Source organism: Cydia amplana, chromosome 25, assembly GCF_948474715.1.
Source record: "Cydia amplana chromosome 25, ilCydAmpl1.1, whole genome shotgun sequence".
Classification (NCBI taxonomy): Eukaryota; Metazoa; Arthropoda; class Insecta; order Lepidoptera; family Tortricidae; genus Cydia; species Cydia amplana.
This window is the reverse complement of record NC_086093.1, coordinates 9178739-9206212: the sequence shown is the minus strand read 5'-3', so window position 1 is coordinate 9206212 and position 27474 is coordinate 9178739. Positions and strand designations below refer to the sequence as shown.

Sequence of the window (27474 nt, the reverse complement as noted above, 5' to 3'; positions counted from 1 at the left end):
TCTCTGTCGTCATTACGACAGGCGTTAGCGTGAAGAACTTGTATGCAAACAGGCCGACCACGGTTACGCGACGCTTGGTGCCCAGAACTCTACGCCGCTTGTAACATGCCACGCTTATGCAACGCTCACGCCTGCGCCTCGGGTGCTGAAGACCTAAGGCGCCATCTAGTGGACATTTAGTGTCTAATGCAAACTCAAGTACCGCATAACATGATCCATAGCAATAAGTCGTTTAATCCACAATACGAGCTTACGAGTAACGGGGTCGTCCAAAAATCGTGTGATCGTATTTGGCCTATTTGTACACACACATATATTTCGTGTAAATTACACCTGATATCTACTCTGACACCCACCTCCTCCATCGTGATAAGTCGTGATATTTTCCTTACCCCCACTGGGGTCATCTAAACGATCACATGATTTCTGGACAACCCCTAATGTAGGACTAGGAAGAGTCGTGATGAAAACCATAAAGTAACACTATGGTATTGTACAGTATTTGTTTGTGTTTTTTTCAATGTACTCATACCTATTGAATGATTGGTTTATGTGCAGTTTGGTGGCGGCCGCCAAGGACCGCAAGGCGAGATTAGAAGATGCCAGAAACCTCTACCAGTTCCTCGAAGACCACGACGAAGAAGAGGGTGTGTATATTTAACAACCATACATTTAACCTTTAATTCCCCCAATTTTTTAGAGAACCATAATATGTATATGTCTAACTCGGTCTAAAAACTGGGGAGAAAACCGCTAGACTTAAATGGGACTGCCCACCAAGTGGATAGAGGGACGTGACGTGGACGGGGCATTTTTACAAGCTTTTAACTTGCAATGTACCAATTTATGTAAATATGTAGTTAACCTTTTGGACGCCAATGACCGATATATCCGCACCGTAGGTTAACAACAACAATTAATCGGTCACAGACCACAGAGCAACATCGACCTACGTGCATATACATAAAGATCAACTTCAGTTTTGACACTTCAATGATGTGGCGTCTGAGTGACAGCTTTTGTATTTGACACGGCGTGGAAAAGGTTAACTATATTTGTACGGGTCAAATCTCGCAAGCTAAATTTGACCCACTTTCCGACTTCCAATGAAGCTGAAATTTTGCATCAATATGTAAGTCGGATGACAATGCAATATTATGGTACCATCGAGCCGATTTGATGATGGAGACATGAGGTGGCCATAGGAACTGTGTGATAAAACAACGCAACCTAATTATGTTTGGGGTTTTTAGTATTGCATCGGTGAGTATTAGTTGTCTGTGGAAAGAAAAGTACAGTCAGCGATAAAAGCTTGTACCAAAAATAAAATTTTGCCTAAAACTTATTGAAATTTAAGCAAAGCTCGGTCTCCCAGATATATATTTAGTAATTTTAATTTCCAACGGCCTCCAGGCTGGGTGACGGACAAGCAGCGCATCTGCCGCGCCGACGTGGCCGCTAAGGACCTGCGCGGGGTGCTCGCGCTGCGACAGAAGCACACCGCGCTGCTGACCGAGCTGCGCGCCCGCGACCACGTGTCGCAGCGACACCGCGCCAAGGGACAGAGGTGACTCATTACTATATACAACAACAACGGCCTCCAGGCTGGGTGACGGACAAGCAGCGCATCTGCCGCGCCGACGTGGCCGCTAAGGACCTGCGCGGGGTGCTCGCGCTGCGACAGAAGTACACCGCGCTGCTGACCGAGCTGCGCGCCCGCGACCACGTGTCGCAGCGACACCGCGCCAAGGGACAGAGGTGACTCATTACTATATACAACAACAACGGCCTCCAGGCTGGGTGACGGACAAGCAGCGCATCTGCCGCGCCGACGTGGCCGCTAAGGACCTGCGCGGGGTGCTCGCGCTGCGACAGAAGCACACCGCGCTGCTGACCGAGCTGCGCGCCCGCGACCACGTGTCGCAGCGACACCGCGCCAAGGGACAGAGGTGACTCATTACTATATACAACAACAACGGCCTCCAGGCTGGGTGACGGACAAGCAGCGCATCTGCCGCGCCGACGTGGCCGCTAAGGACCTGCGCGGGGTGCTCGCGCTGCGACAGAAGCACACCGCGCTGCTGACCGAGCTGCGCGCCCGCGACCACGTGTCGCAGCGACACCGCGCCAAGGGACAGAGGTGACTCATTACTATATACAACAACAACGGCCTCCAGGCTGGGTGACGGACAAGCAGCGCATCTGCCGCGCCGACGTGGCCGCTAAGGACCTGCGCGGGGTGCTCGCGCTGCGACAGAAGTACACCGCGCTGCTGACCGAGCTGCGCGCCCGCGACCACGTGTCGCAGCGACACCGCGCCAAGGGACAGAGGTGACTCATTACTATATACAACAACAACGGCCTCCAGGCTGGGTGACGGACAAGCAGCGCATCTGCCGCGCCGACGTGGCCGCTAAGGACCTGCGCGGGGTGCTCGCGCTGCGACAGAAGCACACCGCGCTGCTGACCGAGCTGCGCGCCCGCGACCACGTGTCGCAGCGACACCGCGCCAAGGGACAGAGGTGACTCATTACTATATACAACAACAACGGCCTCCAGGCTGGGTGACGGACAAGCAGCGCATCTGCCGCGCCGACGTGGCCGCTAAGGACCTGCGCGGGGTGCTCGCGCTGCGACAGAAGCACACCGCGCTGCTGACCGAGCTGCGCGCCCGCGACCACGTGTCGCAGCGACACCGCGCCAAGGGACAGAGGTGACTCATCATTACTAGTAGCGGTTCGCGTAAAAACGCTGCAAATGGTGTTAAAGCTATGAAAATCGGTACGATTGATCTTTAGACCATTTCAATCTGTTTGACCCGAAGCACCAAAAAACAAAAAAAGGAGAGGGCAATTTTGAAAATATTTACATTTAGTATTTTTATATTTACATTTATTTACCTATATATTTTTTTTATTTTATTTTACAAAAGTAGTCACTTTTGAAAGTTTAGATAAAAGTTGTAATTAAAACTAATTATGTAATCCGTTTATCTATTTTTTATTAAAGAGGATGATACACAGTTTTTTAAGATACAGGTGCGAAAAATACGAATTACCTATTCGCACGTGTATCGTACAACGTTTTACAGTACATGGCCCTTTCAATTTTCGACGTAGTTACTTAATGTGCTTATTATAGCACAGCGTGTCGTAATAGAGCACCAGATGTACTGTAAAATATAATAAAATGCAATATAATGATTGACAATATGTTTCGCAGCCTAATCGACGCGCAGCACCCGAAGAGCGCCGAGGTCGAGCGTCGCCTGGCGTCGCTCGCCCAGCAGTGGGCCACGCTGCGCGAGCTCGCCGACGCCAGGGAGAAACAACTAGAGGACGCGGCAGAGGCACATCAGGTATAGACACACTTGTGTATGTAGGTACACTATACACACACTTCACACTTTACTAATCGACGCGCAGCACCCGAAGAGCGCCGAGGTCGAGCGTCGCCTGGCGTCGCTCGCCCAGCAGTGGGCCACGCTGCGCGAGCTCGCCGACGCCAGGGAGAAACAACTAGAGGACGCGGCAGAGGCACATCAGGTATAGACACACTTGTGTATGTAGGTACACTATACACACACTTCACACTTTACTAATCGACGCGCAGCACCCGAAGAGCGCCGAGGTCGAGCGTCGCCTGGCGTCGCTCGCCCAGCAGTGGGCCACGCTGCGCGAGCTCGCCGACGCCAGGGAGAAACAACTAGAGGACGCGGCAGAGGCACATCAGGTATAGACACACTTGTGTATGTAGGTACACTATACACACACTTCACACTTTACTAATCGACGCGCAGCACCCGAAGAGCGCCGAGGTCGAGCGTCGCCTGGCGTCGCTCGCCCAGCAGTGGGCCACGCTGCGCGAGCTCGCCGACGCCAGGGAGAAACAACTAGAGGACGCGGCAGAGGCACATCAGGTATAGACACACTTGTGTATGTAGGTACACTATACACACACTTCACACTTTACTAATCGACGCGCAGCACCCGAAGAGCGCCGAGGTCGAGCGTCGCCTGGCGTCGCTCGCCCAGCAGTGGGCCACGCTGCGCGAGCTCGCCGACGCCAGGGAGAAACAACTAGAGGACGCGGCAGAGGCACATCAGGTATAGACACACTTGTGTATGTAGGTACACTATACACACACTTCACACTTTACTAATCGACGCGCAGCACCCGAAGAGCGCCGAGGTCGAGCGTCGCCTGGCGTCGCTCGCCCAGCAGTGGGCCACGCTGCGCGAGCTCGCCGACGCCAGGGAGAAACAACTAGAGGACGCGGCAGAGGCACATCAGGTATAGACACACTTGTGTATGTAGGTACACTATACACACACTTCACACTTTACTAATCGACGCGCAGCACCCGAAGAGCGCCGAGGTCGAGCGTCGCCTGGCGTCGCTCGCCCAGCAGTGGGCCACGCTGCGCGAGCTCGCCGACGCCAGGGAGAAACAACTAGAGGACGCGGCAGAGGCACATCAGGTATAGACACACTTGTGTATGTAGGTACACTATACACACACTTCACACTTTACTAATCGACGCGCAGCACCCGAAGAGCGCCGAGGTCGAGCGTCGCCTGGCGTCGCTCGCCCAGCAGTGGGCCACGCTGCGCGAGCTCGCCGACGCCAGGGAGAAACAACTAGAGGACGCGGCAGAGGCACATCAGGTATAGACACACTTGTGTATGTAGGTACACTATACACACACTTCACACTTTACTAATCGACGCGCAGCACCCGAAGAGCGCCGAGAGCAGTGGGCCAGGGAGAAAAAAACAGGAGGACGCCGCAGAGGCACATCCGTGTATCCTGTCAAAGAGAAAAGCGTGTATAGAGAGTTATGGTGAATTTTGTAGCCACTGTACATTTACTGCCATCTTTCGACAGAAGTTTAAAACTGTTAGAACGCCATTTGACTCAGATATGTGTCAATTTGAATAATTTTGAATAACTAAAAATAAAAAAATAAAAGATTTGTTAAATGTCAAAAATTAATACAAGGTTTCCTCAATACTGAACTGTTTTATGTTCCCAGTTCTACGGCGACGCGAACGAGTCTGAGTCGTGGATGAAGGAGAAGCGCCCCCTGGTGGCGAGTAGCGACTGCGGGCGCGACGCGCCGTCCGCCGCGGCGCTGCTCGCGCGGCACAAGGCTCTGCACGATGAGATCAGGGCCTACAGCGCCGAGCTCGACGCGCTCAGCGCGCATGCCGACCGGCTGAAGAGCGCTGGGATACTCACGTTACAAGTAAGTTTATCGCTGAATACTTGTAAATATACTACAAATATTCTCTTACACATAGGAATAAGTTAACCAGCATCTGACTGTTTGAATAGAAATCCGCTATCCCATACGCATACTAAACTCTATTATTTTTTTATTATTAAAAACTTGCAATGTACCTAATGTATGTTTGTACGGGTCAAATCTTGCAAGTTAAATTTGACCCACTTCCCAACTTACAAGGAAGCTGAAAATTTGCATACATACATAGGTATGTAAGTCGGGTGACAATGCAATATCATGGTACCATCGAGCTGATCTGATGATGGAGGCAGGAGGTGGCCATAGGAACTCTGTGATAAAACAACGCAACCTAATTGCGTTTGAGGTTTTTAGAATTTTTGTTGATGAGTATTAGTTGCCTGTGGATAGAAAAGTACAGTCAGCGATAAAAGCTTGTACCAAAAATGTCATTTTTGCCAAAAACTTATCGTTTTTTAAACAGCTCCCAACAGAGGTGGAAGCGGCCCCGGCCCTGGAGGAGGAAGAATGGGTGAACGAGTCCCGCCTCGTGCCGACGGAGGTGTGGGAGGAGGAGGAGGTGGAGCGGCTAGAACACCGCACCGTCACCGAGGAGCGCTCTGTCCCACAGGTATACAGGGTGTTATACAGCTCCCTACAGAGGGGGAGGCAGCCCCGGCCCTGGAGGAGGAAGAATGGGTGAACGAGTCCCGCCTCGTGCCGACGGAGGTGTGGGAGGAGGAGGTGGAGCGGCTAGAACACCGCACCGTCACCGAGGAGCGCTCTGTCCCACAGGTATACAGGGTGTTATACAGCTCCCTACAGAGGGGGAGGCAGCCCCGGCCCTGGAGGAGGAAGAATGGGTGAACGAGTCCCGCCTCGTGCCGACGGAGGTGTGGGAGGAGGAGGAGGTGGAGCGGCTAGAACACCGCACCGTCACCGAGGAGCGCTCTGTCCCACAGGTATACAGGGTGTTATACAGCTCCCTACAGAGGGGGAGGCAGCCCCGGCCCTGGAGGAGGAAGAATGGGTGAACGAGTCCCGCCTCGTGCCGACGGAGGTGTGGGAGGAGGAGGAGGTGGAGCGGCTAGAACACCGCACCGTCACCGAGGAGCGCTCTGTCCCACAGGTATACAGGGTGTTATACAGCTCCCTACAGAGGGGGAGGCAGCCCCGGCCCTGGAGCAGGAAGAATGGGTGAACGAGTCCCGCCTCGTGCCGACGGAGGTGTGGGAGGAGGAGGAGGTGGAGCGGCTAGAACACCGCACCGTCACCGAGGAGCGCTCTGTCCCACAGGTATACAGGGTGTTATACAGCTCCCTACAGAGGGGGAGGCAGCCCCGGCCCTGGAGCAGGAAGAATGGGTGAACGAGTCCCGCCTCGTGCCGACGGAGGTGTGGGAGGAGGAGGAGGTGGAGCGGCTAGAACACCGCACCGTCACCGAGGAGCGCTCTGTCCCACAGGTATACAGGGTGTTATACAGCTCCCTACAGAGGGGGAGGCAGCCCCGGCCCTGGAGCAGGAAGAATGGGTGAACGAGTCCCGCCTCGTGCCGACGGAGGTGTGGGAGGAGGAGGAGGTGGAGCGGCTAGAACACCGCACCGTCACCGAGGAGCGCTCTGTCCCACAGGTATACAGGGTGTTATACAGCTCCCTACAGAGGGGGAGGCAGCCCCGGCCCTGGAGGAGGAAGAATGGGTGAACGAGTCCCGCCTCGTGCCGACGGAGGTGTGGGAGGAGGAGGAGGTGGAGCGGCTAGAACACCGCACCGTCACCGAGGAGCGCTCTGTCCCACAGGTATACAGGGTGTTATACAGCTCCCTACAGAGGGGGAGGCAGCCCCGGCCCTGGAGCAGGAAGAATGGGTGAACGAGTCCCGCCTCGTGCCGACGGAGGTGTGGGAGGAGGAGGAGGTGGAGCGGCTAGAACACCGCACCGTCACCGAGGAGCGCTCTGTCCCACAGGTATACAGGGTGTTATACAGCTCCCTACAGAGGGGGAGGCAGCCCCGGCCCTGGAGCAGGAAGAATGGGTGAACGAGTCCCGCCTCGTGCCGACGGAGGTGTGGGAGGAGGAGGAGGTGGAGCGGCTAGAACACCGCACCGTCACCGAGGAGCGCTCTGTCCCACAGGTATACAGGGTGTTATACAGCTCCCTACAGAGGGGGAGGCAGCCCCGGCCCTGGAGCAGGAAGAATGGGTGAACGAGTCCCGCCTCGTGCCGACGGAGGTGTGGGAGGAGGAGGAGGTGGAGCGGCTAGAACACCGCACCGTCACCGAGGAGCGCTCTGTCCCACAGGTATACAGGGTGTTATACAGCTCCCTACAGAGGGGGAGGCAGCCCCGGCCCTGGAGCAGGAAGAATGGGTGAACGAGTCCCGCCTCGTGCCGACGGAGGTGTGGGAGGAGGAGGAGGTGGAGCGGCTAGAACACCGCACCGTCACCGAGGAGCGCTCTGTCCCACAGGTATACAGGGTGTTATACAGCTCCCTACAGAGGTGGAGGCAGCCCCGGCCCTGGGGGAGGAAGAATGGGTGAACGAGTCCCGCCTCGTGCCGACGGAGGTGTGGGAGGAGGAGGAGGTGGAGCGGCTAGAACACCGCACCGTCACCGAGGAGCGCTCTGTCCCACAGGTATACAGGGTGTTATACAGCTCCCTACAGAGGGGGAGGCAGCCCCGGCCCTGGGGGAGGAAGAATGGGTGAACGAGTCCCGCCTCGTGCCGACGGAGGTGTGGGAGGAGGAGGAGGTGGAGCGGCTAGAACACCGCACCGTCACCGAGGAGCGCTCTGTCCCACAGGTATACAGGGTGTTATACAGCTCCCTACAGAGGGGGAGGCAGCCCCGGCCCTGGAGGAGGAAGAATGGGTGAACGAGTCCCGCCTCGTGCCGACGGAGGTGTGGGAGGAGGAGGAGGTGGAGCGGCTAGAACACCGCACCGTCACCGAGGAGCGCTCTGTCCCACAGGTATACAGGGTGTTATACAGCTCCCTACAGAGGGGGAGGCAGCCCCGGCCCTGGGGGAGGAAGAATGGGTGAACGAGTCCCGCCTCGTGCCGACGGAGGTGTGGGAGGAGGAGGAGGTGGAGCGGCTAGAACACCGCACCGTCACCGAGGAGCGCTCTGTCCCACAGGTATACAGGGTGTTATACAGCTCCCTACAGAGGGGGAGGCAGCCCCGGCCCTGGGGGAGGAAGAATGGGTGAACGAGTCCCGCCTCGTGCCGACGGAGGTGTGGGAGGAGGAGGAGGTGGAGCGGCTAGAACACCGCACCGTCACCGAGGAGCGCTCTGTCCCACAGGTATACAGGGTGTTATACAGCTCCCTACAGAGGGGGAGGCAGCCCCGGCCCTGGAGCAGGAAGAATGGGTGAACGAGTCCCGCCTCGTGCCGACGGAGGTGTGGGAGGAGGAGGAGGTGGAGCGGCTAGAACACCGCACCGTCACCGAGGAGCGCTCTGTCCCACAGGTATACAGGGTGTTATACAGCTCCCTACAGAGGGGGAGGCAGCCCCGGCCCTGGAGGAGGAAGAATGGGTGAACGAGTCCCGCCTCGTGCCGACGGAGGTGTGGGAGGAGGAGGAGGTGGAGCGGCTAGAACACCGCACCGTCACCGAGGAGCGCTCTGTCCCACAGGTATACAGGGTGTTATACAGCTCCCCACAGAGGGGGAGGCAGCCCCGGCCCTGGAGGAGGAAGAATGGGTGAACGAGTCCCGCGTGATACACGATGCTTGTTAGGGTTCCGCACCCGAAGGGTAAAAACGGGACCCTATTACTAAGACTCCGCTGTGCGTCCGTGTGTCCGTCTGTCTGTCACCAGGCTGTAACTCATAAACCGTGATCGCTCAGTTGAAATTTTCATAGATGATGTATTTCTGTTGCCGTTATAACAACAAATATTAAAAACAAAATAAAATAAATATTTTGCCGTTTTTTGCGTAATGTTACGGAACCCTTCGTGCGCGACTTCGACTCGCACTTGGCCGGTTTTAATTGTTTTATTACCAACATTTGTAATTCTTTTCCATTTTATTCTTGCAGTGATCAATTACTATGTTTAATTCATTCACAGGTGAAAGCGCTATACGCGTTCACCGGACAAGGCATATCGATGGCGAAGGGCGAAGTGATGTTTCTGATCAACAAGACCAACCCGGACTGGTGGTCGGTCAGGAAGGCTGACCGCTCCGATGGCTTCGTGCCAGCCAACTATGTCAGAGAGATCGAGCCGAGAGTCGTGCCGGTGAGTGTCTTAGCTAATCTTCATTTGATCAACAAGACCAACCCGGACTGGTGATCGGTCAGGAAGGCTGACCGCTCCGATGGCTTTGTGCCCGCCAACTATGTTAGAGAGATCGAACCGAGAGTCGTGCCGGTGAGTGTCTTAGCTGAGTCCTTCATTTGATCAACAAGACCAACCCGGGACTGGTGGTCGGTCAGGAAGGCTGACCGCTCTGATGGCTTCGTGCGCGCCAACTATGTTAGAGAGATCGAACCGAGAGTAGTACCGGTAAGTTATATTTATATACAGGGTGAATTTTATTTTTGGGTCAGTGAGGGTAGCTACCGGATCCCGTGCTGCTACGAGAAAACGTTCTTAGAAGATCTGCCCTCGATTTCAAATTAATGAAGATTGGCTATTACAGATTTCGGAAAAAACATACAGGGTGCGAGAAAAAGGTCATTTTTGACAAACTTTTTTTGATGCCAATCGATTCCATTCCTATTGGGGATCAAAAGCTTGTATGGAACCAAAAAAAAACCGGCTAGAAAAGCCGCAAACCGAGTGAGCGCTGTGATCGTTTCGGCTTCCCCCACCACCAGCTTTGGAGCGAATAGAATAAAAGTACTCTTTCAGCAGCAGTTATTATAGATATAAATGATTAGAATAGAGTCCTCCCTTTAGGTGCAAGTGCGTCGTCCGGAGAAGGTGCGCACGGTGCAGCGCGTGAAGAAGACGGTGCTGGTGAAGCAGGTGGTGCCGGTGCGGCGCGCGCGCGCCGCCGCCCGCCGCGCGCCGCGCGCGCAGCCTGCGCCCGCGCAGCCGCCGCGCGCCGTCGGGGACAGGATGGCGGACATCAAGCGGGACTATGGTAAGTCCTACTATAACTATAGCTGGTCAACCAAATCTTGTCAGTAAAAAAAGGCGCGAAATTCAAATTTTCTATGGGACGATAACCCTTCGCGCCTACATTTTTCAAATTTGCCGCCTTTTTCTACTGTCAAGATCTGGTTGACCAAGTATAATTAAGTTATCATCTATTTATGTACCTATGATGAACGAATAAAGAATTGAATTGAATCGAATCGAACTAGGACCGATGCTTAGTTATGAAAAATAACAATTTATTAATTAAAAATAAATCACAGCGTTCCTATGGCCACCTCCTGTCTCCATCATCAGATCGGCTCCATGGTACCATAATATTGCATTGTCACCCGACCTACACACGTATGCAAATTTTCATCTTCATTGGAAACCAGGAAGTGGATCAAAATTAACTTGCAATATTTGACCCGTACAAAGATACATACAATGCAAGTAAAAGCTTCTATATAATGTGGTTTATTTTTCTGGCAGACGAGCTGCTGACCCTCTCGGCGGCGCGGCGCGCCCAGCTCGAGGACGCGATCAAGCTGTACAGCTTCTTCGCCGAGTGCGACGACTTCGACAAGTGGATCAAGGACAAGGAAAAGATGCTGCGAGCCGACGATGGCGAGGAGAGCGTCGACACCGCCAAGAGGAAGTACGAGGTGGGTACACTCATACCACTCAGAAACTTCTCTGTACTGACACCGATACTGCAGGTTTTCGTGGTAGCTTCCGATATGCAGCTACCAAATGTTGGAATAATTTGCCGCCACCCATTATTATAGTTCGTTTTTTTAATAGACAATAAACATTGTATTGCCGATAACTACGAGTGCAAAGTCTAGGCAGTTGAAATTTTCACAGATAATTTCTGTTGCCGCTATAACAACAAATACTAAAAACAGAATATAATAAATATTTTAGTGGGGCTCCCATACAACAAACGTAATATTTTGCCGTTTTTTGCGTAATGGCACGGAACCGTTCGTGCGCGAGTCCTACTCGCACTTGGCCGGTTTTTCATACTAATTGTAACCGTTATTGCAGAAATTCGTGACCGACCTCTCGGCCGCCTCGAAACGGCTGGAGCAGATCGAGGCGGCTGCCGAGGAGCTGGTGGCCACGGCGCACGGGCAGGCCGGCAAGGCCGCGGCCCGCAGGCAGCAGCTCAGGCAGCAGTGGGACAGGCTGCTCAGGCTCAAACAGCAGAAGGAGAAGAGTCTAGAAGGCGCGTCTAGGTAAATAAAAGAAAGGCTATAAGTTCTATGTCCTTAAAAAATATAAAAATGATAATTTTGATTCGATAAACTAACAAGAATAAGCGACGTACCATAAAGGTGTTTTATATACTCCGCTCCGGCCTTATCACTAAAAAGCTATCTCTTCCAGACAACACAAGCACAATCTGCCTCGAAATCTAGAGAACAGTCCTGAAACTTTGTATTATTTTCTGTAACAAGATGTGTTTCTTCCGCAATGATATCTAGGACTTTTTTGTGTAGAATTTAATAAGCTTTAATGTTGCCTTACACCATATTTTCATAGAGAACGTAGATTTAGAGTAAAACGCAAATTTCTCCAGGATGACACACATTTTCCAAGATGGCTGCGATTCCTCGACGTCCCCAAATGTCAAATAGTGTGGACATGAAAAAGAGACCTTTAATTAACATAGGTACATACCAAGTTTCAGGACTGGTCTCGAGATTTCGAGGTTAGACCATAGAGAAAAAAAATACATAGATTGCTCACTCTATACATCAGTTTTAGTACCAAAAAACTATTAGCATCTAGCATCGAGTAGCGGAACTATCAGTACTGCTACTTGACAATGACACTGAAATTAATAGTCTAACTGATGAGCACTCCTGTCTTACTATATTTCTCTATGGTTAGACCTGATCCGATTGTGCTAGTTTGGGACAAAGGTGATATAATATTGTCCTGTACTGTAGTAGTTGTAAACTTGCAGCGTGGAGCTGTTCAGCCGCACCTGCGACGAGGCGCTGGACTGGATGGGGGAGAAGGAGCAGCAGCTGGCCGCCGGCGGAGCCCCGGCCGCCGACCTGCGCACCGTGCAGGCGCTGCAGCGCCGCCACGCGCAGCTAGAGCGGGAGCTCGAACCGCTGAGGGAGAAAGTGCATACTGTCAGCCTGCTCGCCGACGAGTAAGTATAGCCCTTGCTACACGGTCGCCGACAAGCCTTCTAACCGTCTGACCTTGGTCCGTCCTTGGTCAGTTTTGGTCAAATTTTGTTGGAAACGACTGTCTACACGGTCCGTCCAGACCGAGGCCACGCGGTCTGAGGGGCTTGTCGGCGACCGTGTAGCGAGGGCTTAACTTATCTTTTTTTTATGATATAGGAGGCAAACGAGCAGACAGAGCAGGTGATCTGATGGTAAGCGATTACCGCCGCCCATGGACACCCGCAAAACCAGAAAGGTTGCAAGCGCGTTGCCGGCCTTTAAGATGGGAGTACGCTCTTTTCTTGAAGGTCGCATCGGTCCGGAAATACCGCAGGCGACAGTTCATTCCACAGTTTGGCTGTGCGAGGCAGGAAGTTATCTTTTTTTGACGTTGTGAAAATGCGTTTACGCATTCCTCCTGGACTGGTTGAACCAGGCGATCTAGCACAACTTGCGTTCTCGCGCGTGAGTCCATACATGAAGTCGCGCCAGATGTATGGAGTCGCGCGCGAGAACGCAACTTATGCTAGACCGCCAGGAGGGATGACGGATTAACCAGTGGTAGGGCTACCCTACCGTCTACAACCACCAACGAAGGACTCTGCCTTGTAGCGGAGCGCTATCAACATTAGACCGCGTGGTGAGTATTTTGAAAAATAGCACATATAAGGTAAACGTACTGTAGTTCGTTTTTTTAGCATTAGAAAAAAGGTAAACAATCTTAATTCGTAACGTGTCTTTTTAGGTATTTAAAAACACTTTTTACACAAAAATAAGTTACGGCAAATATGTAACAATTATGAATCATATACGATTATTTACATTATTTTGCTTACATAAGTAATAGTTACTGATTTTAAAAAACCGTTTTTACATAACCTTTTAAATACAAGGCACGAACTTGTTGTACAACTTTTACACGTCTTACACTTTAAACAAAACAGTTTGTAAGTGAGATGTAAAGGACGACTCGCGTTAGAACGGACCGTGTCCGGGCCGGAGCTTCCGGAGCTTCGTTTTCTATGGAAAGCATCACGTGGTCACCGTCATCTGTCATAGGAAAGTAAGCGCCGGAAGCTCCGGCCCGGACACGGCCCGGTCTAACGTGAGTCATCCTTAATGATGTTTCTTTTCGCCCAGCCTGCTTTCGTGGTTGCGAAGACACAGGTACTTGTTCATATATTTAAATAGTGTACCTGCTAGGCATTGAAAGTCACATAGTGTTGTAAGTACATATTTTATAACCAAGAATATGCCAAGAATGCGCCGATTTTAAAACATTTACCTGTTTGTATTATTTTGATTACCTTTATTTAAAACATGTCGTTCTATAGTGTATCTAAGCCAAGTTTGCAAAGACTTATAAAGCGAAAAAGCGTCAAAGTAGATTAAAAAAATACGGTGTGAATATTAAAATGTTGCCGCCAAGTGTGTGCAAACTTAGATGTAGTCGAACGCCATTAAGCGGGATTTACATTACGAAATTAGTGGCGTGAAATTAATTTCGTGACATTAGTTTTACCAACAGTTTCACGTGTAATTTAATATATTCGTTATGAGTGCATTAATTTCATGAATGCAAATCAATTTCGAGTCTTGTGCGATTTTTTTGTGAAATTAGTGTCATGCAAATAATTTCTCAGTGTAAATGGGACGTGAAAAACTAGTGTCGCGAAAGTGCCTGCGCTGTGCGGACATGTAGCTTCGATGCTGATGGGGCCATGGTCGCTGCGATACTGTGAATTTTCACGAAATTACTGAATATATCGAAATTACTTTCGTGAATTTATATCGATCGGGATATGAACCGTGATTACCAACCGTGATTAGCGACCGCAGCCGACGCGCACGTATGAGGCTACAGACCGAGCGCGGTCTACATGACTTTGACACCCGCCCGCTATCTTCAGTTACCCGTGAACAAGATGCATGTAACTGCGTCGAAATATCGGGAGCTCGAATACAATACTAAAGGTAATCACGGTTCATATCCTGGTCGATATAAGTCTAGTGAAACTCACCATGAATCATTCAACACTGTTATGATACTTTCGTGAAACTGATTTCAACATGCATGACACTTTTCCCTCAGCGTGAAGTCCCAGTACCCCAGCGAGCGCGCCAACGTGGAAGCGAGACAGCGCGAGATCCACGGCGTGTGGGAGCGGTGCCGCGCCGCCGCCGCCGAGCGCCGCGCCCGCCTCGAGAGCGCCGTCGGGCACCAGATCTTCGGCCGCAGCGCCGCCATGCTCGACGACTGGATACAGGTACAGTACAGACTCTAAACGACCCCTAAATTATACCATAGAGAAATATAAGTGAAGAAAGAGCGGTAACCAGGGATCGGATCCGGTTTTATGCAAAAACTTCGAAATAACCACATTTTTCGAATTATTTTATACTCGAAATGTAGGACTCAGTTGTGTGTTAAGGTAACGACTTCGTATTATTAGATTGAATAGAATAGAAGAAATTTATTCAGGAAACGCTTAAATTTAGGTATTACATGAGACAACAGAACTAATTTATTATTAAGCGTCACTGAAAAGGTCTCCACTCAGCGTAATGTCAAGATACCATCTAAGGATCTCGACGCTGGTCTTCCGTGGAAACCCTTCCGAGAGAGCGCAACTACACGCTAAGGTACAAATTTTATATAAGTGCAAAAGTTGCAAGTAAATTTAATAAGGCTATAATATAATTATTATTCAATTAAAAACTAAAATAACAAACTACGGTACCTAAACAGTCATTAATCTGGTTTATCTGGCTTACAAGGTGAAATGAATTATTTAGCAGGCGTTTGTTCTAGTAGGGATATATGGCACAGGAGTATACCCATAACTATATTTTTTGTAAGGTTAAAATGTGTTTTTTAAATTTACATTTAAATGAACCGATTGATGGCAAGTTCCTTATAGGTGGAGGTATATTGTTCCAGCACTTCGTGCCAGAGTATTTAAAACTGCCACGAAATGCTGCGGTGCAGTGTCTAGGGCAAAGAAGACGTATGGCTCCCCTAATATGGCGTTGTGAAAAAGTTAACTTTTCATAGAGGTAGAGGGGCGTCATGGATTTTATAATGCCAAAGAGCATGCAAGCAAAATGCAGCGACCGCCGCGATTCCATATTCATTAACCCGCTATTATTTAAATAAGGAGTTACATGGGTTCGAGGTGGGATATTAAAACATTGCCCAATTAGAAATGAAGTAATTAGCAAATAACGAAAAAATATCGTTTTCGTTCCCAAATAAAACCGGTATCCGATCCCTGGTGGTAACTCCATACATCAGTTTTCTTACCAAAATGCGAGTTATTTCATAGTCGACATCCAGCGTCAAGTAGCGGACATTATCAGTACTGCTAGTTGACAATAGATGTCGCGGCAAACCAAAACTCTAACGCTCAACAATTTTCAGTTAATATTATAACCGGATTCACCGGAACTCTATTTTCAACTCCTTCCGCTTTAATATTAGTTGTAAATTGAGTCGCGACTCACTAGACATTTAGTATCAAGTAGCAGTACTTATAATTCCGCTATTCGATGCTACGAAAATATCAGTCTTTTTGGTACCAAAACTGATGTATGGAGTGAACACTCTATTCTTACTATACTTCTCTATGGTCTAATGAAACTTACCGTGAATCATTCAAAACTGTTATTATTTCTCTATGTATTTAGTAAAGCAGTGGTGGCCGAGTGGATATGACGCCCGACTCTTAATCCGGAGGTCGCGGGTTCAAATCCTGGCTCGTACCAATGAGTTTTTCGGAACTTATGTACGAAATATCATTTGATATTTACCACTAGCTTTTCGATGAAGGAAAACATCGTGAGAAAACCTGCATACATCTGCGAAGAAATTCAAAGGTGTATGTGAAGTCCCCAATCCGCATTGGGCTGGCGTAAGGACTATAGCCCAATCCCTCTCGCGCATGAGAGGAGGCCTGTGCCCAGCAGTGGGACGTATATAGGCTCAAATTATTATTAATTATTCTTATTTAGTAATAAAGATAAAGATAAGATAAGATAAAAGATAGTTAATAGTAGGCATAATTACAATGCGCTTATGAACGTCAAATAAAGCTAGGTAGACCGGCTCCAACCCTACACCTCTGCCCCGAGAAGATTTAAATCCCCCCTCAATTGGAGGAGGGTATCCCATTATGGGACCGGCAACAAACTCGGCGGGACACATCTTTTCAAAAATAATTACATCTTATAATTAACATGCATTACGAGAAAATAAGGAAAAAAAAAACAATTTAAATCACTATAGAATTCATGCAATTATACACATAAGGTGTAATAGAAATTTGATTTAGAAAATATACATATGTACATGGAATCATACAAATTCGTAGCTCTTTCAGAATGACCGCTAACTCTGTGTGTATTGTGTGTTGTAGAAAGTTCACGAGCAACTGGCACAGGAGGCGACCGCTAAAGACGTCGCGACGGCGGAGCTCCTGCTCAAGGAGCATCGCGAACTGAAAGATGACATCAAGACTCATGACGACGAGTAAGTACAAGTATCTATAGATAAGTAGTAAGTTATGAACTGCCTTTGTATATGATTGCAGTAAATCATGAACCTAACCTGCTTAATTCAATACAACGGTTGGGCAGGCGTGGCTCACTCCGCGATTTCGTCGCTTTGCTACAGGTAGCTAAAAGTACATACATCCGTTCGGCCCCAATTTTGGGGAAAGCCATAAGCCGCGCGTGGCGCTGTCGCTGACTAGTGATTGTAACAGACGCGTTTTGTTAGAGAGTGAGTCTTCTGTACCTAGTACTATTATTTATTCTGTGGCTTGGGAGACAAAAACTGCTTAATTCATTCATATATGATATGATATGATTCATTTATCTCACAATATACAATTTCACTTAAAATTACACATGGTAGATTTTCAGGAATTTATATTGTGATTGTCAGTTTTTTTAGATTACCAATATTTGAATAAGTATGAAAAATAACAGTGACAATCAAAATTTTATTCAAAATTAGGTATTAAATTACAAATCGTATGTCAGCAGTTTCACAATAAATTAATAACAAATATTTAAAAAATAAATTCACCAGCACCACCACCAAATTTATTCAATATATTTTAAATAATTTATTTAAACTGAAGTCACATTTAGCGCGACCGTCGATGATCCCGAACTCACAAGCGGTATTGAACCTTTTCTCAAAAATGGACGGCAAAGTCGACGTTGCCGGTTAAAAAATAGGTCGCGAAGTGCGTAGTTTATGGTCATTCAAAAAAATAAAAAGTTAAAAACATTGCAGTCTCGATTTCGGGACTGCAATGTCGCATACAAATTCCATTATTTAACGAGTTCCAAACTTTTTAAAACTTTAAATGGCCATATCAAATGAAGGCATAGGTCCCTTAAACAGCCAAACAGACGATCAGCACTTATTATTATAAAGCCTATAACAGACTATCGCACCGCACCGCGACCTTGGAGCGTCGCACCCATAAGTGAGAGCGAGAAAGAGATATCTGTTTCACCCATAAGTGTGAGCGAGAAAGAGATATCTGTTTCACCCATAAGTGAGAGGGAGAAAGAGATATCTGTTTCTCGCTCTCACTTATGGGTGCGACGCTCCAAGGTCGCGGTGCGGTACGATAGTCTATTATAGGCTTAATGTTGGTACCGCGACTATTTAGGTGTCTCAAATAGGTTGGCGTATTTTCAGCAGAAAATACACTTCTTTTTTTTTAAAGGCGGCAAGCAAATTTTTTTAATTGTTGTATTTTTCTGTGAAAATTAGAACGTTGCTTCTGTAAGTTCTGTAAAATATTTCTATTTCTTGCACCATTTTTGAGAAAAGCACTATATATGACTCGGCTGGAAGGCTACTTGCTGGCTTCGGATTCAATTAAACGGACTCCCAAGGTCGTCCGTTTAAAACGAATCCTCAGCCAGCAAGTAGCTACTTCCGAACCTCGATAATAATGTACTATTAAGTCTTAGGAGAGCCTTTGCCTCCTTATGTGTGTTCTACCTCTTGTACAATGGGCTGTACATGATGCCAACGGCCGCCTTCTATCACCGCACCGCTCGCCATCGGCAGGGTGTTCATCCACACACCCTAGAACCTAAATGGTCGCGTACTGTGCGGTTTAAGAGGAATTTCCTCCCGCGGACGCTCCGGCTGTGGAACGAGCTCCCTTCCGAGGTTTTCCCGAGGGTCTACAGTATCGGGTTCTTCAAAAAAGGAGTGTACAGGTTTTTAAAACTTGGCAACGCGCATGTAATACCTCTAGGCTACGGTGACTGCTTACCATCAGGCGGGCCGTATGCTGCTTTGCCACCGATGTGGTATAAAAAAACATGCGTCAAGCATCTATCTTCGGGTTCACGACACTTTAAATGTAACATTATTACTTGCGTTTCAGATTCAAGGAAGTGATCGGGCTCGGCCGCCAGTTGCTAGGCAACAACCCGTCGCTGGCCGACGTGGCTGACAAGATCAACCACCTGGAGGCCGAGCAGCAAGCCGTTAAAAAAGGTGAACTCTCGATACCCTTAAACTTTGGTTTCCTTAGTATTTTAGTATGTGTAAATTTCTGTGTACCTTACTCTTTTTATGTCTGTTTTTTGAGTGTCGTTGGCGTATGTGTCGTCTCATAGTTTTAAGTCAGGTCCCCACTGAAAACCAGCGCCACGGATTGCCGCGGCATTATGCTGAGTGGGGGTCCTATTTTAGCGTCCAATGTTTTTTTTATGCCTGTATGTTTTCATTTCTATTATGTAATATGTTGTGGCGTTAAATAAATGTATTTTCTTTCTTTCTTCTTTCCTCGGAAAGCGGTGCCGTCATATTATTATTATAGCCTTTTTTATTCCTTAAAAGTTTACATTTAGTTACACATAATATACATAATTTTACAGTTTAAAGTAGTACATTTCATCGTAAGTAGAATCGTTATTTCTAAAATAGTTTAGTTACAAATATGCTTAATGTGAATATTATTTTTTTTATACAACAATAGTTACTTAATCAATTTTTACAAAAAGAATAGATTTGATTAATAATTGTCAAAAAAATTATAATTAAATAGTTTTTACAATTACAATTAGGAAGTCATGAATGATTTTTTTTTTTGTAAAATTTAATAAAAAATAATACTTAATAATAAATTAATTTAAAATTGTTGTATAAAATTATTTAAAATATTGAGATAATCATATTTATATCACAGTCTTAAAGTTAATAGAACAAAAAACAAAGTATTATAAAAATAGTTCACATTTTGTCTGTATTGTATTTAAAAATTAAAAATAAAAATAATAAGATTAAAAAATAATAATTACAAATCAAGAATATACCTACTTATATCTATGTATAACATGCATTTTTTTTTGTTAGGTAAAATATTTTCTAAGGACCTCTTTGCGAGTAAAGGCCTCCTCCATACTCTTCCAGGTGTCTCTATCTCTCGCTTTTTTTGCCGGTGCCGTCATATAGCGGACGCAAAAGACTGCCGACTTTACGGTGACGACATGTGGGAAGTACCACGACGGCGTCATAACACACCGTCAGCCACCGAGGTCAAACGAAACGTATCCGGAGAGAAAATGGACGAGCTTGATTTAGCTTTAATAATTTACTTGGAGGATCAAATATTATTAAAAGAGGAAAATAATCGTAGTGCGGAAGATCATTTATTCAAATCTCGTGGTACAGAAGGTGCATTTGAGATTTTAGTGCTAATGGCTTCACCGCTATCAAATAAGACGTTCACGAAACTACCGCCACCGTCATGACGGCCGTCATGCAAAATTTCTTACAAATACATAAGGGATCATCCAATAATTACGTCACACGAATTTCTAGGTTTTTTTACCCCTCCCCCTCCTTGTCACACTTGGTCACATTTTGCAAACCCCACCCCCCTGGTGTGACGTCACATTTTAGGCAATTTTGTTTTCAACGAAATCGACAATATTAACTCGGCATTGTTTTTTTAATAAAAAAAATATTTTTGATATATAAATATTAGTAATTTTATAACACAACGAAAGTTACATCCAAAATCTCATTATCTGTCAGCTCCCACGGCTCATATATGAGCCAGAACGCTTATGGTGACGTCATATCGTGGGATTCGACAGGTTAACTGTACAGCGAATAAAAAAATATAAATTAATTTTCTGTTACTGATGAAATTAAAGTGACATCACAATGTTTGTGACTCCCCCCTCCCCCATGTCACATTTTCTTGACCCCCTCCCTCCCCCTAAACGTGTGACGTAATTAATGGATGACCTAAGTCAAAATGAGAGATCAAACAATTATTAGCTGAGGTTTGTAGCGCGTTTATGTTAAGGGGGTTAGACTATACGCCTTTACATGCTCTGTCTCGCTCTACCAGGTTGGGAAGACAAGGACGGACGCCTCCGCGAGCTAGTGGAGCTGCAGGCCTTCAACCGCGAGGCCGATCAGATCGACGCGTCGAGCGGCGCGCACGAGGCCTACCTCGAGTACAGCCAGAGCGGGGTGAGTGCTGCCTTACATGCCCTGTCTCGCTCTACCAGGCTAGGGGGGACAAGGACCGACCACATCGACGCGTCGAGCGGCGCGCACGAGGCCTACCTCGAGTACAGCCAGAGCGGGGTGAGTGCTGCCTTACATGCCCTGTCTCGCTCTACCAGGCTAGGGGGGACAAGGACCGACCACATCGACGCGTCGAGCGGCGCGCACGAGGCCTACCTCGAGTACAGCCAGAGCGGGGTGAGTGCTGCCTTACATGCCCTGTCTCGCTCTACCAGGCTAGGGGGGACAAGGACCGACCACATCGACGCGTCGAGCGGCGCGCACGAGGCCTACCTCGAGTACAGCCAGAGCGGGGTGAGTGCTGCCTTACATGCCCTGTCTCGCTCTACCAGGCTAGGGGGGACAAGGACCGACCAGATCGACGCGTCGAGCGGCGCGCACGAGGCCTACCTCGAGTACAGCCAGAGCGGGGTGAGTGCTGCCTTACATGCCCTGTCTCGCTCTACCAGGCTAGGGGGGACAAGGACCGACCACATCGACGCGTCGAGCGGCGCGCACGAGGCCTACCTCGAGTACAGCCAGAGCGGGGTGAGTGCTGCCTTACATGCCCTGTCTCGCTCTACCAGGCTAGGGGGGACAAGGACCGACCACATCGACGCGTCGAGCGGCGCGCACGAGGCCTACCTCGAGTACAGCCAGAGCGGGGTGAGTGCTGCCTTACATGCCCTGTCTCGCTCTACCAGGCTAGGGGGGACAAGGACCGACCACATCGACGCGTCGAGCGGCGCGCACGAGGCCTACCTCGAGTACAGCCAGAGCGGGGTGAGTGCTGCCTTACATGCCCTGTCTCGCTCTACCAGGCTAGGGGGGACAAGGACCGACCACATCGACGCGTCGAGCGGCGCGCACGAGGCCTACCTCGAGTACAGCCAGAGCGGGGTGAGTGCTGCCTTACATGCCCTGTCTCGCTCTACCAGGCTAGGGGGGACAAGGACCGACCACATCGACGCGTCGAGCGGCGCGCACGAGGCCTACCTCGAGTACAGCCAGAGCGGGGTGAGTGCTGCCTTACATGCCGTCTCGCTCTACCAGGCTAGGGGGGACAAGGATGGGCGCCTCATCATAATTTTTTATTACAGTCCGTCAAGCTATGTCAGTAGCAATGTAAAGTAAACTAAAGTATGGTATCCCTAGGAAACGAACAAAAAGCAGCAATGTACATCGAACAACGATGAAATGTAAACAAAACAGTTCCACAGATAAGATTTTTTTTTTTTTTTAAGATATAAATGACAGGGGATTTTCGAACAATTCAAACGTAGTGTTGCTAACCCGCGATTTTTCAGCCGCCCTTTTCTACTGACAAGATTTGCTTGGCCAAGTATAATTTATAAAATATTATCTTATCTTATAGAGTAACTTATACATACTGTGCCTTAAACTGTTTTTTGACAAGTTTTCACAGACGAATCAAATATGACATTGATACATCAAGGCGGTTTGTTTACAAAGGGTCTATCGCGAAACGCGAACTCAAAACTCAGCTATCTGCCTCTTTATCGCTCGAATATGCAAGTGATAGAGAGGTTAGATAACAAAATTTCTACTCTCGTTTGCGGTAGACCCTTAGGTTGTGACTTATTGTGGGAGTGGCGACCCTCCGCAGAGTTTCGCTAATATTCCCTATTAATATTTTGAATGTAAAATGTCAAACTTGAATTTAGAATTTACTTTTTCGAACTTATACTGTTCTATCTTTCTAGGTTTTGAATTAAACCTGAATACGTTGTTATAGGCGTCAGTAGACGAAGCGTCGGCCTTACTGAAGCGTCACGAGGAGCTTGAAGCGCGTTTATCCGCGCAGGCCGAGCGGGTACAAGCGCTGCGCCAGCGCGCGGATAAGCTCGTGCAGAGACCGCACCATGCCGCCCAGCAGTAAGTATATACCTGAAGCGACCAGAGCTACAAGCGCGTTTATCCGCGCAGGCCGAGCGGGTACAAGCGCTGCGCCAGCGCGCGGATAAGCTCGTGCAGAGACCGCACCATGCCGCCCAGCAGTAAGTATATACCTGAAGCGAGCTACAAGCGCGTTTATCCGCGCAGGCCGAGCGGGTACAAGCGCTGCGTCAGCGCGCAGATAAGCTCGTGCAGAGACCGCACCATGCCGCCCAGCAGTAAGTATATATCTGAAGCGACAAGAGCTACAAGCGCGTTTATCCGCGCAGGCCGAGCGGGTACAAGCGCTGCGCCAGCGCGCGGATAAGCTCGTGCAGAGACCGCACCTTGCCGCCCAGCAGTAAGTATATACTTGAAGCGACAAGAGCTACAAGCGCGTTTATCCGCGCAGGCCGAGCGGGTACAAGCGCTGCGCCAGCGCGCGGATAAGCTCGTGCAGAGACCGCACCATGCCGCCCAGCAGTAAGTATATACCTGAAGCGACAAGAGCTACACTAAACACTTGGATGCCATTTACATGCTTGCGAGTGCGTTACTGTGTTCCGGACAAGCAAGCATGGCAGACGTGGACGTTGAAGTTGTGTCGGCAATTGCTCTAAGTAAACGCTAAACACGCGCCAACTTGTAAATACGTCGCAAGCGCTTGCCGCAAGCTCCCTTTGATCTGTCTCCAAAAACCGACACTAGCCCGGATCGCGACAAGCTTTTGCAAGCTCACGCAAGCCAAGCCAAACAACCCCGTTCACACGCTTGCGTTTGTGGAAGCTTGTCGAGACTTGCCAAGCGTGTAAACGTACCATAAAGGCTTGAAGCTTGTAGACGCTTACCAAGCCTCGGCAAGCGTGTAAACATACCATTTGACTTGCACTCAAATTGTGTGTTACAGCATCTCTGCGCGCATGGCGGCGGTGGCGGCGCGGCGCGCGGCGGTGCGCGCGGCCGCCGCGGGCAGGAGGAGGGCGCTGCAGGCCAACCTGGCGCACCACCAGGTACCACTACATTTACTATTTAAACAAAACCGAGTTTAATAACAAAACTTCCGTGAGACACAGATATATTAAATATATTAAAAGCGGGTCACTTAAGCGGGTATTTTGAGTAACAAAACCGGCCCAGTGCGAGTCTGACTCGCGCACGAAGACTTCCGGACCGTTACGCAAAAAACGGCAAAAAAGTCACGCTCGTTGTACGGGAGGCCCACTTAAATATTTATTTTATTTTTAATATTTAAAGATAAACATAAAAGATAGTTTATTCAAGTAGGCATAATTACAATGCGCTTATGAACGTCAAATAAAGCTAGGTAGACCGGCTCCAACCCTACACCTCTGCTCCGATAAGATTTCAATCCCCCCTCAATTGGAGGAGGGTATCCCAATATGGGACCGGCAACAAACTCGGCGGGACACATCTTTTCAAAAAAAAATTACATCTTATTATAGCGGCAACAGAAATACACCATCTGTGAACATTTCAACTGTCTAGCTATCGCGGTTCATGAGTTACAGCCTGGTGACAGACAGACGGCCAGTTGATTCTCAGTAATAGGATCCCGTTTTTACCCTTTGGGTATGGAACCCTAAAAATGAAGTTATGAATGTTTTACTAATGAGTCTTTCTCCCGGCAGTTCTTGGCATCCACGGAGGAGCTACAGGCCTGGATACAAGATAAGACCCGGACAGCTAAAGACCAGAGCTACAGGTAAATATGTTTAACCTTTTATTTGAAATACCACGACATGTAGGGTATTTACTGTATTTAAAATAAATTATTTTACACCATGCATGAAATAAAGAACCAGAAGATTTATATAGAAACGTAGACAGCAGTTATTTTTAGACACAATTTATATTTTATAACCCGTATAAAACTATAAAGAGTAGGTAATTTGATCGTGACGACACATGCTAGTGTCTCATATAAATTCCATAGCAGCAAAATCATTTTGACAGTTCGAAAAACGAAACTGATTTGACTAGTAAAGGGTATTTGACTACTAGTCAAATCAAATTATTTTTTAATAGTTAAAGTTTTTGTAAATATAATGTTTTATTTGAAACAGGGACCTGGCGAATCTGGAGCGTAAACTGCAGAAACACGAAGCGTTCGAAGCAGAGCTCCAGGCCAACGAGAAACAACTCAGAAATGTCGACAGTGTGAGTTTTACACAAATAATCCACATTTCTTTTATTTCAATAGTTTTCTTATTATTAGTCCCAGCCACAGTCACATGCGACAGTACTATCTCATTTACTCCGATACAAATAGACAGTGTGCGCGTTTTAGGTATTGACATAGTGTTGTGAATAACACTCATTTTGAGGCTTAAAGACTCGAACCCTTAAGACTCTCGAGCCTTAGCGCCTCAAAGGCGGCAAAGACGATTTCTTACATCCATACGCGTAAAAAAATATATAATTCTCAAATATAATCGAGTCTTCAAGACTTACGAGTCTTGAGGGCTCGAGTCTTAAGCCTAAAAATAAGCGTTATTTATAATAGGGATGTTGACATGAATCGCCAATATATAACATGTTATGTTTTTACCATAGCAGGGAATATTAGAACGCGGAAAATCATATTTTGCAAGTATAAATATGCGTAATAAATTAATTAAAAATAATCAAAAGTATTTAAAAGAATGCCCAGTATCACGTGACTGCAAACGCCAATCGGAGCGCGTGACGTAATCACAGTGGAATCACCAAAGACAAGTTATAAAACCTGCCTAAGTGTCTACAGATTATCGTACCGAAACGCGATCTTGGTGCGGTGCGGCGCACGAATCGATAGTGTGTAAGGTGGTGCGTTAAGGACGCAGCTATAAGTTAGAGCGAGAAAGAAGGTCACTGTTCGATGCGGTAGTGTGTTAAGGCTTTAAAAAAAATTGTCAGTTGCCATATAAAGAATTTAAAAAAATGACTGACAGCAGTTTGTTTAAAACGCCGTTACGTCATCAAGGTCACGTGACAGTTTGGAGCGTTTAGGCGCGAAATTTAAACACGAAACTTATTATACATGTTTTTTTATTCAAAATTAATGAATATATTTTTTTAATATTTTTTTCTGTAATTATTACGTGTCTAACTACAAAATGAAACTAGTTCCAAAAAATTGTCAACATCCCTATTGACAGCCTCTTAATTTTGAAATCGCAATAACGTTTGTGAATGATACAGATCGGGCAATCTCTGCAAAAGTCGGACCCCGCCCACGCCGCGGAGGTGGCCCAGCAGCTGGAGGCGGTCCACTCCGCCTGGGAGGCGCTGGTGGCCGCCTCCAGAGACAAGGGCGGCAAGCTGCGCCAGGCCGCGCTGCAGAGCCAGCACAGGAGGTATGTGCCTGTTGGAGAGAGACGGGAGAGGTACAAGAGTCTAGCAGCTTTATACTCCGCGTGGGAGGCGCTGGTGGCCGCCTCCAGAGACAAGGGCGGCAAGCTGCGCCAGGCCGCGCTGCAGAGCCAGCACAGGAGGTATGTGCCTGTTGGAGAGAGACGGGAGAGGTACAAGAGCCTAGCAGCTTTATACTCCGCCTGGGAGGCGCTGGTGGCCGCCTCCAGAGACAAGGGCGGCAAGCTGCGCCAGGCCGCGCTGCAGAGCCAGCACAGGAGGTATGTGCCTGTTGGAGAGAGACGGGAGAGGTACAAGAGTCTAGCAGCTTTATACTCCGCGTGGGAGGCGCTGGTGGCCGCCTCCAGAGACAAGGGCGGCAAGCTGCGCCAGGCCGCGCTGCAGAGCCAGCACAGGAGGTATGTGCCTGTTGGAGAGAGACGGGAGAGGTACAAGAGTCTAGCAGCTTTATACTCCGCCTGGGAGGCGCTGGTGGCCGCCTCCAGAGACAAGGGCGGCAAGCTGCGCCAGGCCGCGCTGCAGAGCCAGCACAGGAGGTATGTGCAACCATTTAGGACGTGTTGGAGAGAGCAGGAGAGGTGCAGAAGAGTATTGGAGCATTTCTCTCTTGTAGCTGACCTACACGACATTCGCGAAAAATTTTCTACATTTCTCTTGTCCTAAATCGTAACCATGAAAAAGCGTCATGACTTTATGACAGATTCTCGGTTTTTAGGGTTCCGTACCTCAATAGGACAAAACGGAACCCTTAGGATCACTCGTGCGTCTGTCTGTCCGACTATTACCCCCCCAACTACTGGGTAAAAAAAAAACTATAGATGACAGGAAAACCTATTAGAAATGGGCAGTCAAGCGTGAGTCGGACTTAATTACTTAGTTCGACTCCTACGGGGTTTTTTTTAAGACATTTCATTCACGTTCCACATAAAAAAAAACATATTTAAAAATTGGGTAATGTACGCGGAACCCTTGGAGCGCGAGTCCGACTCGCATTTGACCGGTTTTTTTTATCCTTAAGCCGAATCACTAAATGTGGACCTCCGGGCGTCACAGTTGCATCAAAACTTATAATTCACCAAGATCCTGGTCACGGCACCAATTTACTCGAACAACATACATAATT

The 27474-nt window shown here is 48.3% G+C and overlaps 1 protein-coding gene and 1 long non-coding RNA gene across 2 annotated transcripts in view; one reads left to right on the top strand and one right to left on the bottom strand.

The window, feature by feature from the left end:
* The window catches only part of LOC134659633 (uncharacterized), a 198029-nt gene that overhangs the window by 12741 nt on the left and 157814 nt on the right, over nucleotides 1-27474 (bottom strand). The gene's annotated exons all lie outside the window — the stretch shown is intronic.
* LOC134659620 (spectrin beta chain) overlaps nucleotides 1-27474 on the top strand; it is a 124063-nt gene that overhangs the window by 17360 nt on the left and 79229 nt on the right. The window contains exons 14-32 of the mRNA XM_063515302.1: nucleotides 559-647; nucleotides 1414-1567; nucleotides 3223-3358; nucleotides 5036-5248; nucleotides 5730-5876; nucleotides 9318-9488; nucleotides 10152-10338; nucleotides 10827-10999; nucleotides 11385-11575; nucleotides 12310-12504; nucleotides 14616-14790; nucleotides 16939-17051; nucleotides 18943-19055; nucleotides 20923-21047; nucleotides 22840-22979; nucleotides 23887-23989; nucleotides 24629-24702; nucleotides 25064-25157; nucleotides 26181-26335. Of these exons, the coding sequence (XP_063371372.1) occupies nucleotides 559-647; nucleotides 1414-1567; nucleotides 3223-3358; nucleotides 5036-5248; nucleotides 5730-5876; nucleotides 9318-9488; nucleotides 10152-10338; nucleotides 10827-10999; nucleotides 11385-11575; nucleotides 12310-12504; nucleotides 14616-14790; nucleotides 16939-17051; nucleotides 18943-19055; nucleotides 20923-21047; nucleotides 22840-22979; nucleotides 23887-23989; nucleotides 24629-24702; nucleotides 25064-25157; nucleotides 26181-26335 (2748 nt within the window). The remainder of the gene's footprint in view (nucleotides 1-558; nucleotides 648-1413; nucleotides 1568-3222; nucleotides 3359-5035; nucleotides 5249-5729; nucleotides 5877-9317; nucleotides 9489-10151; nucleotides 10339-10826; nucleotides 11000-11384; nucleotides 11576-12309; nucleotides 12505-14615; nucleotides 14791-16938; nucleotides 17052-18942; nucleotides 19056-20922; nucleotides 21048-22839; nucleotides 22980-23886; nucleotides 23990-24628; nucleotides 24703-25063; nucleotides 25158-26180; nucleotides 26336-27474) is intronic.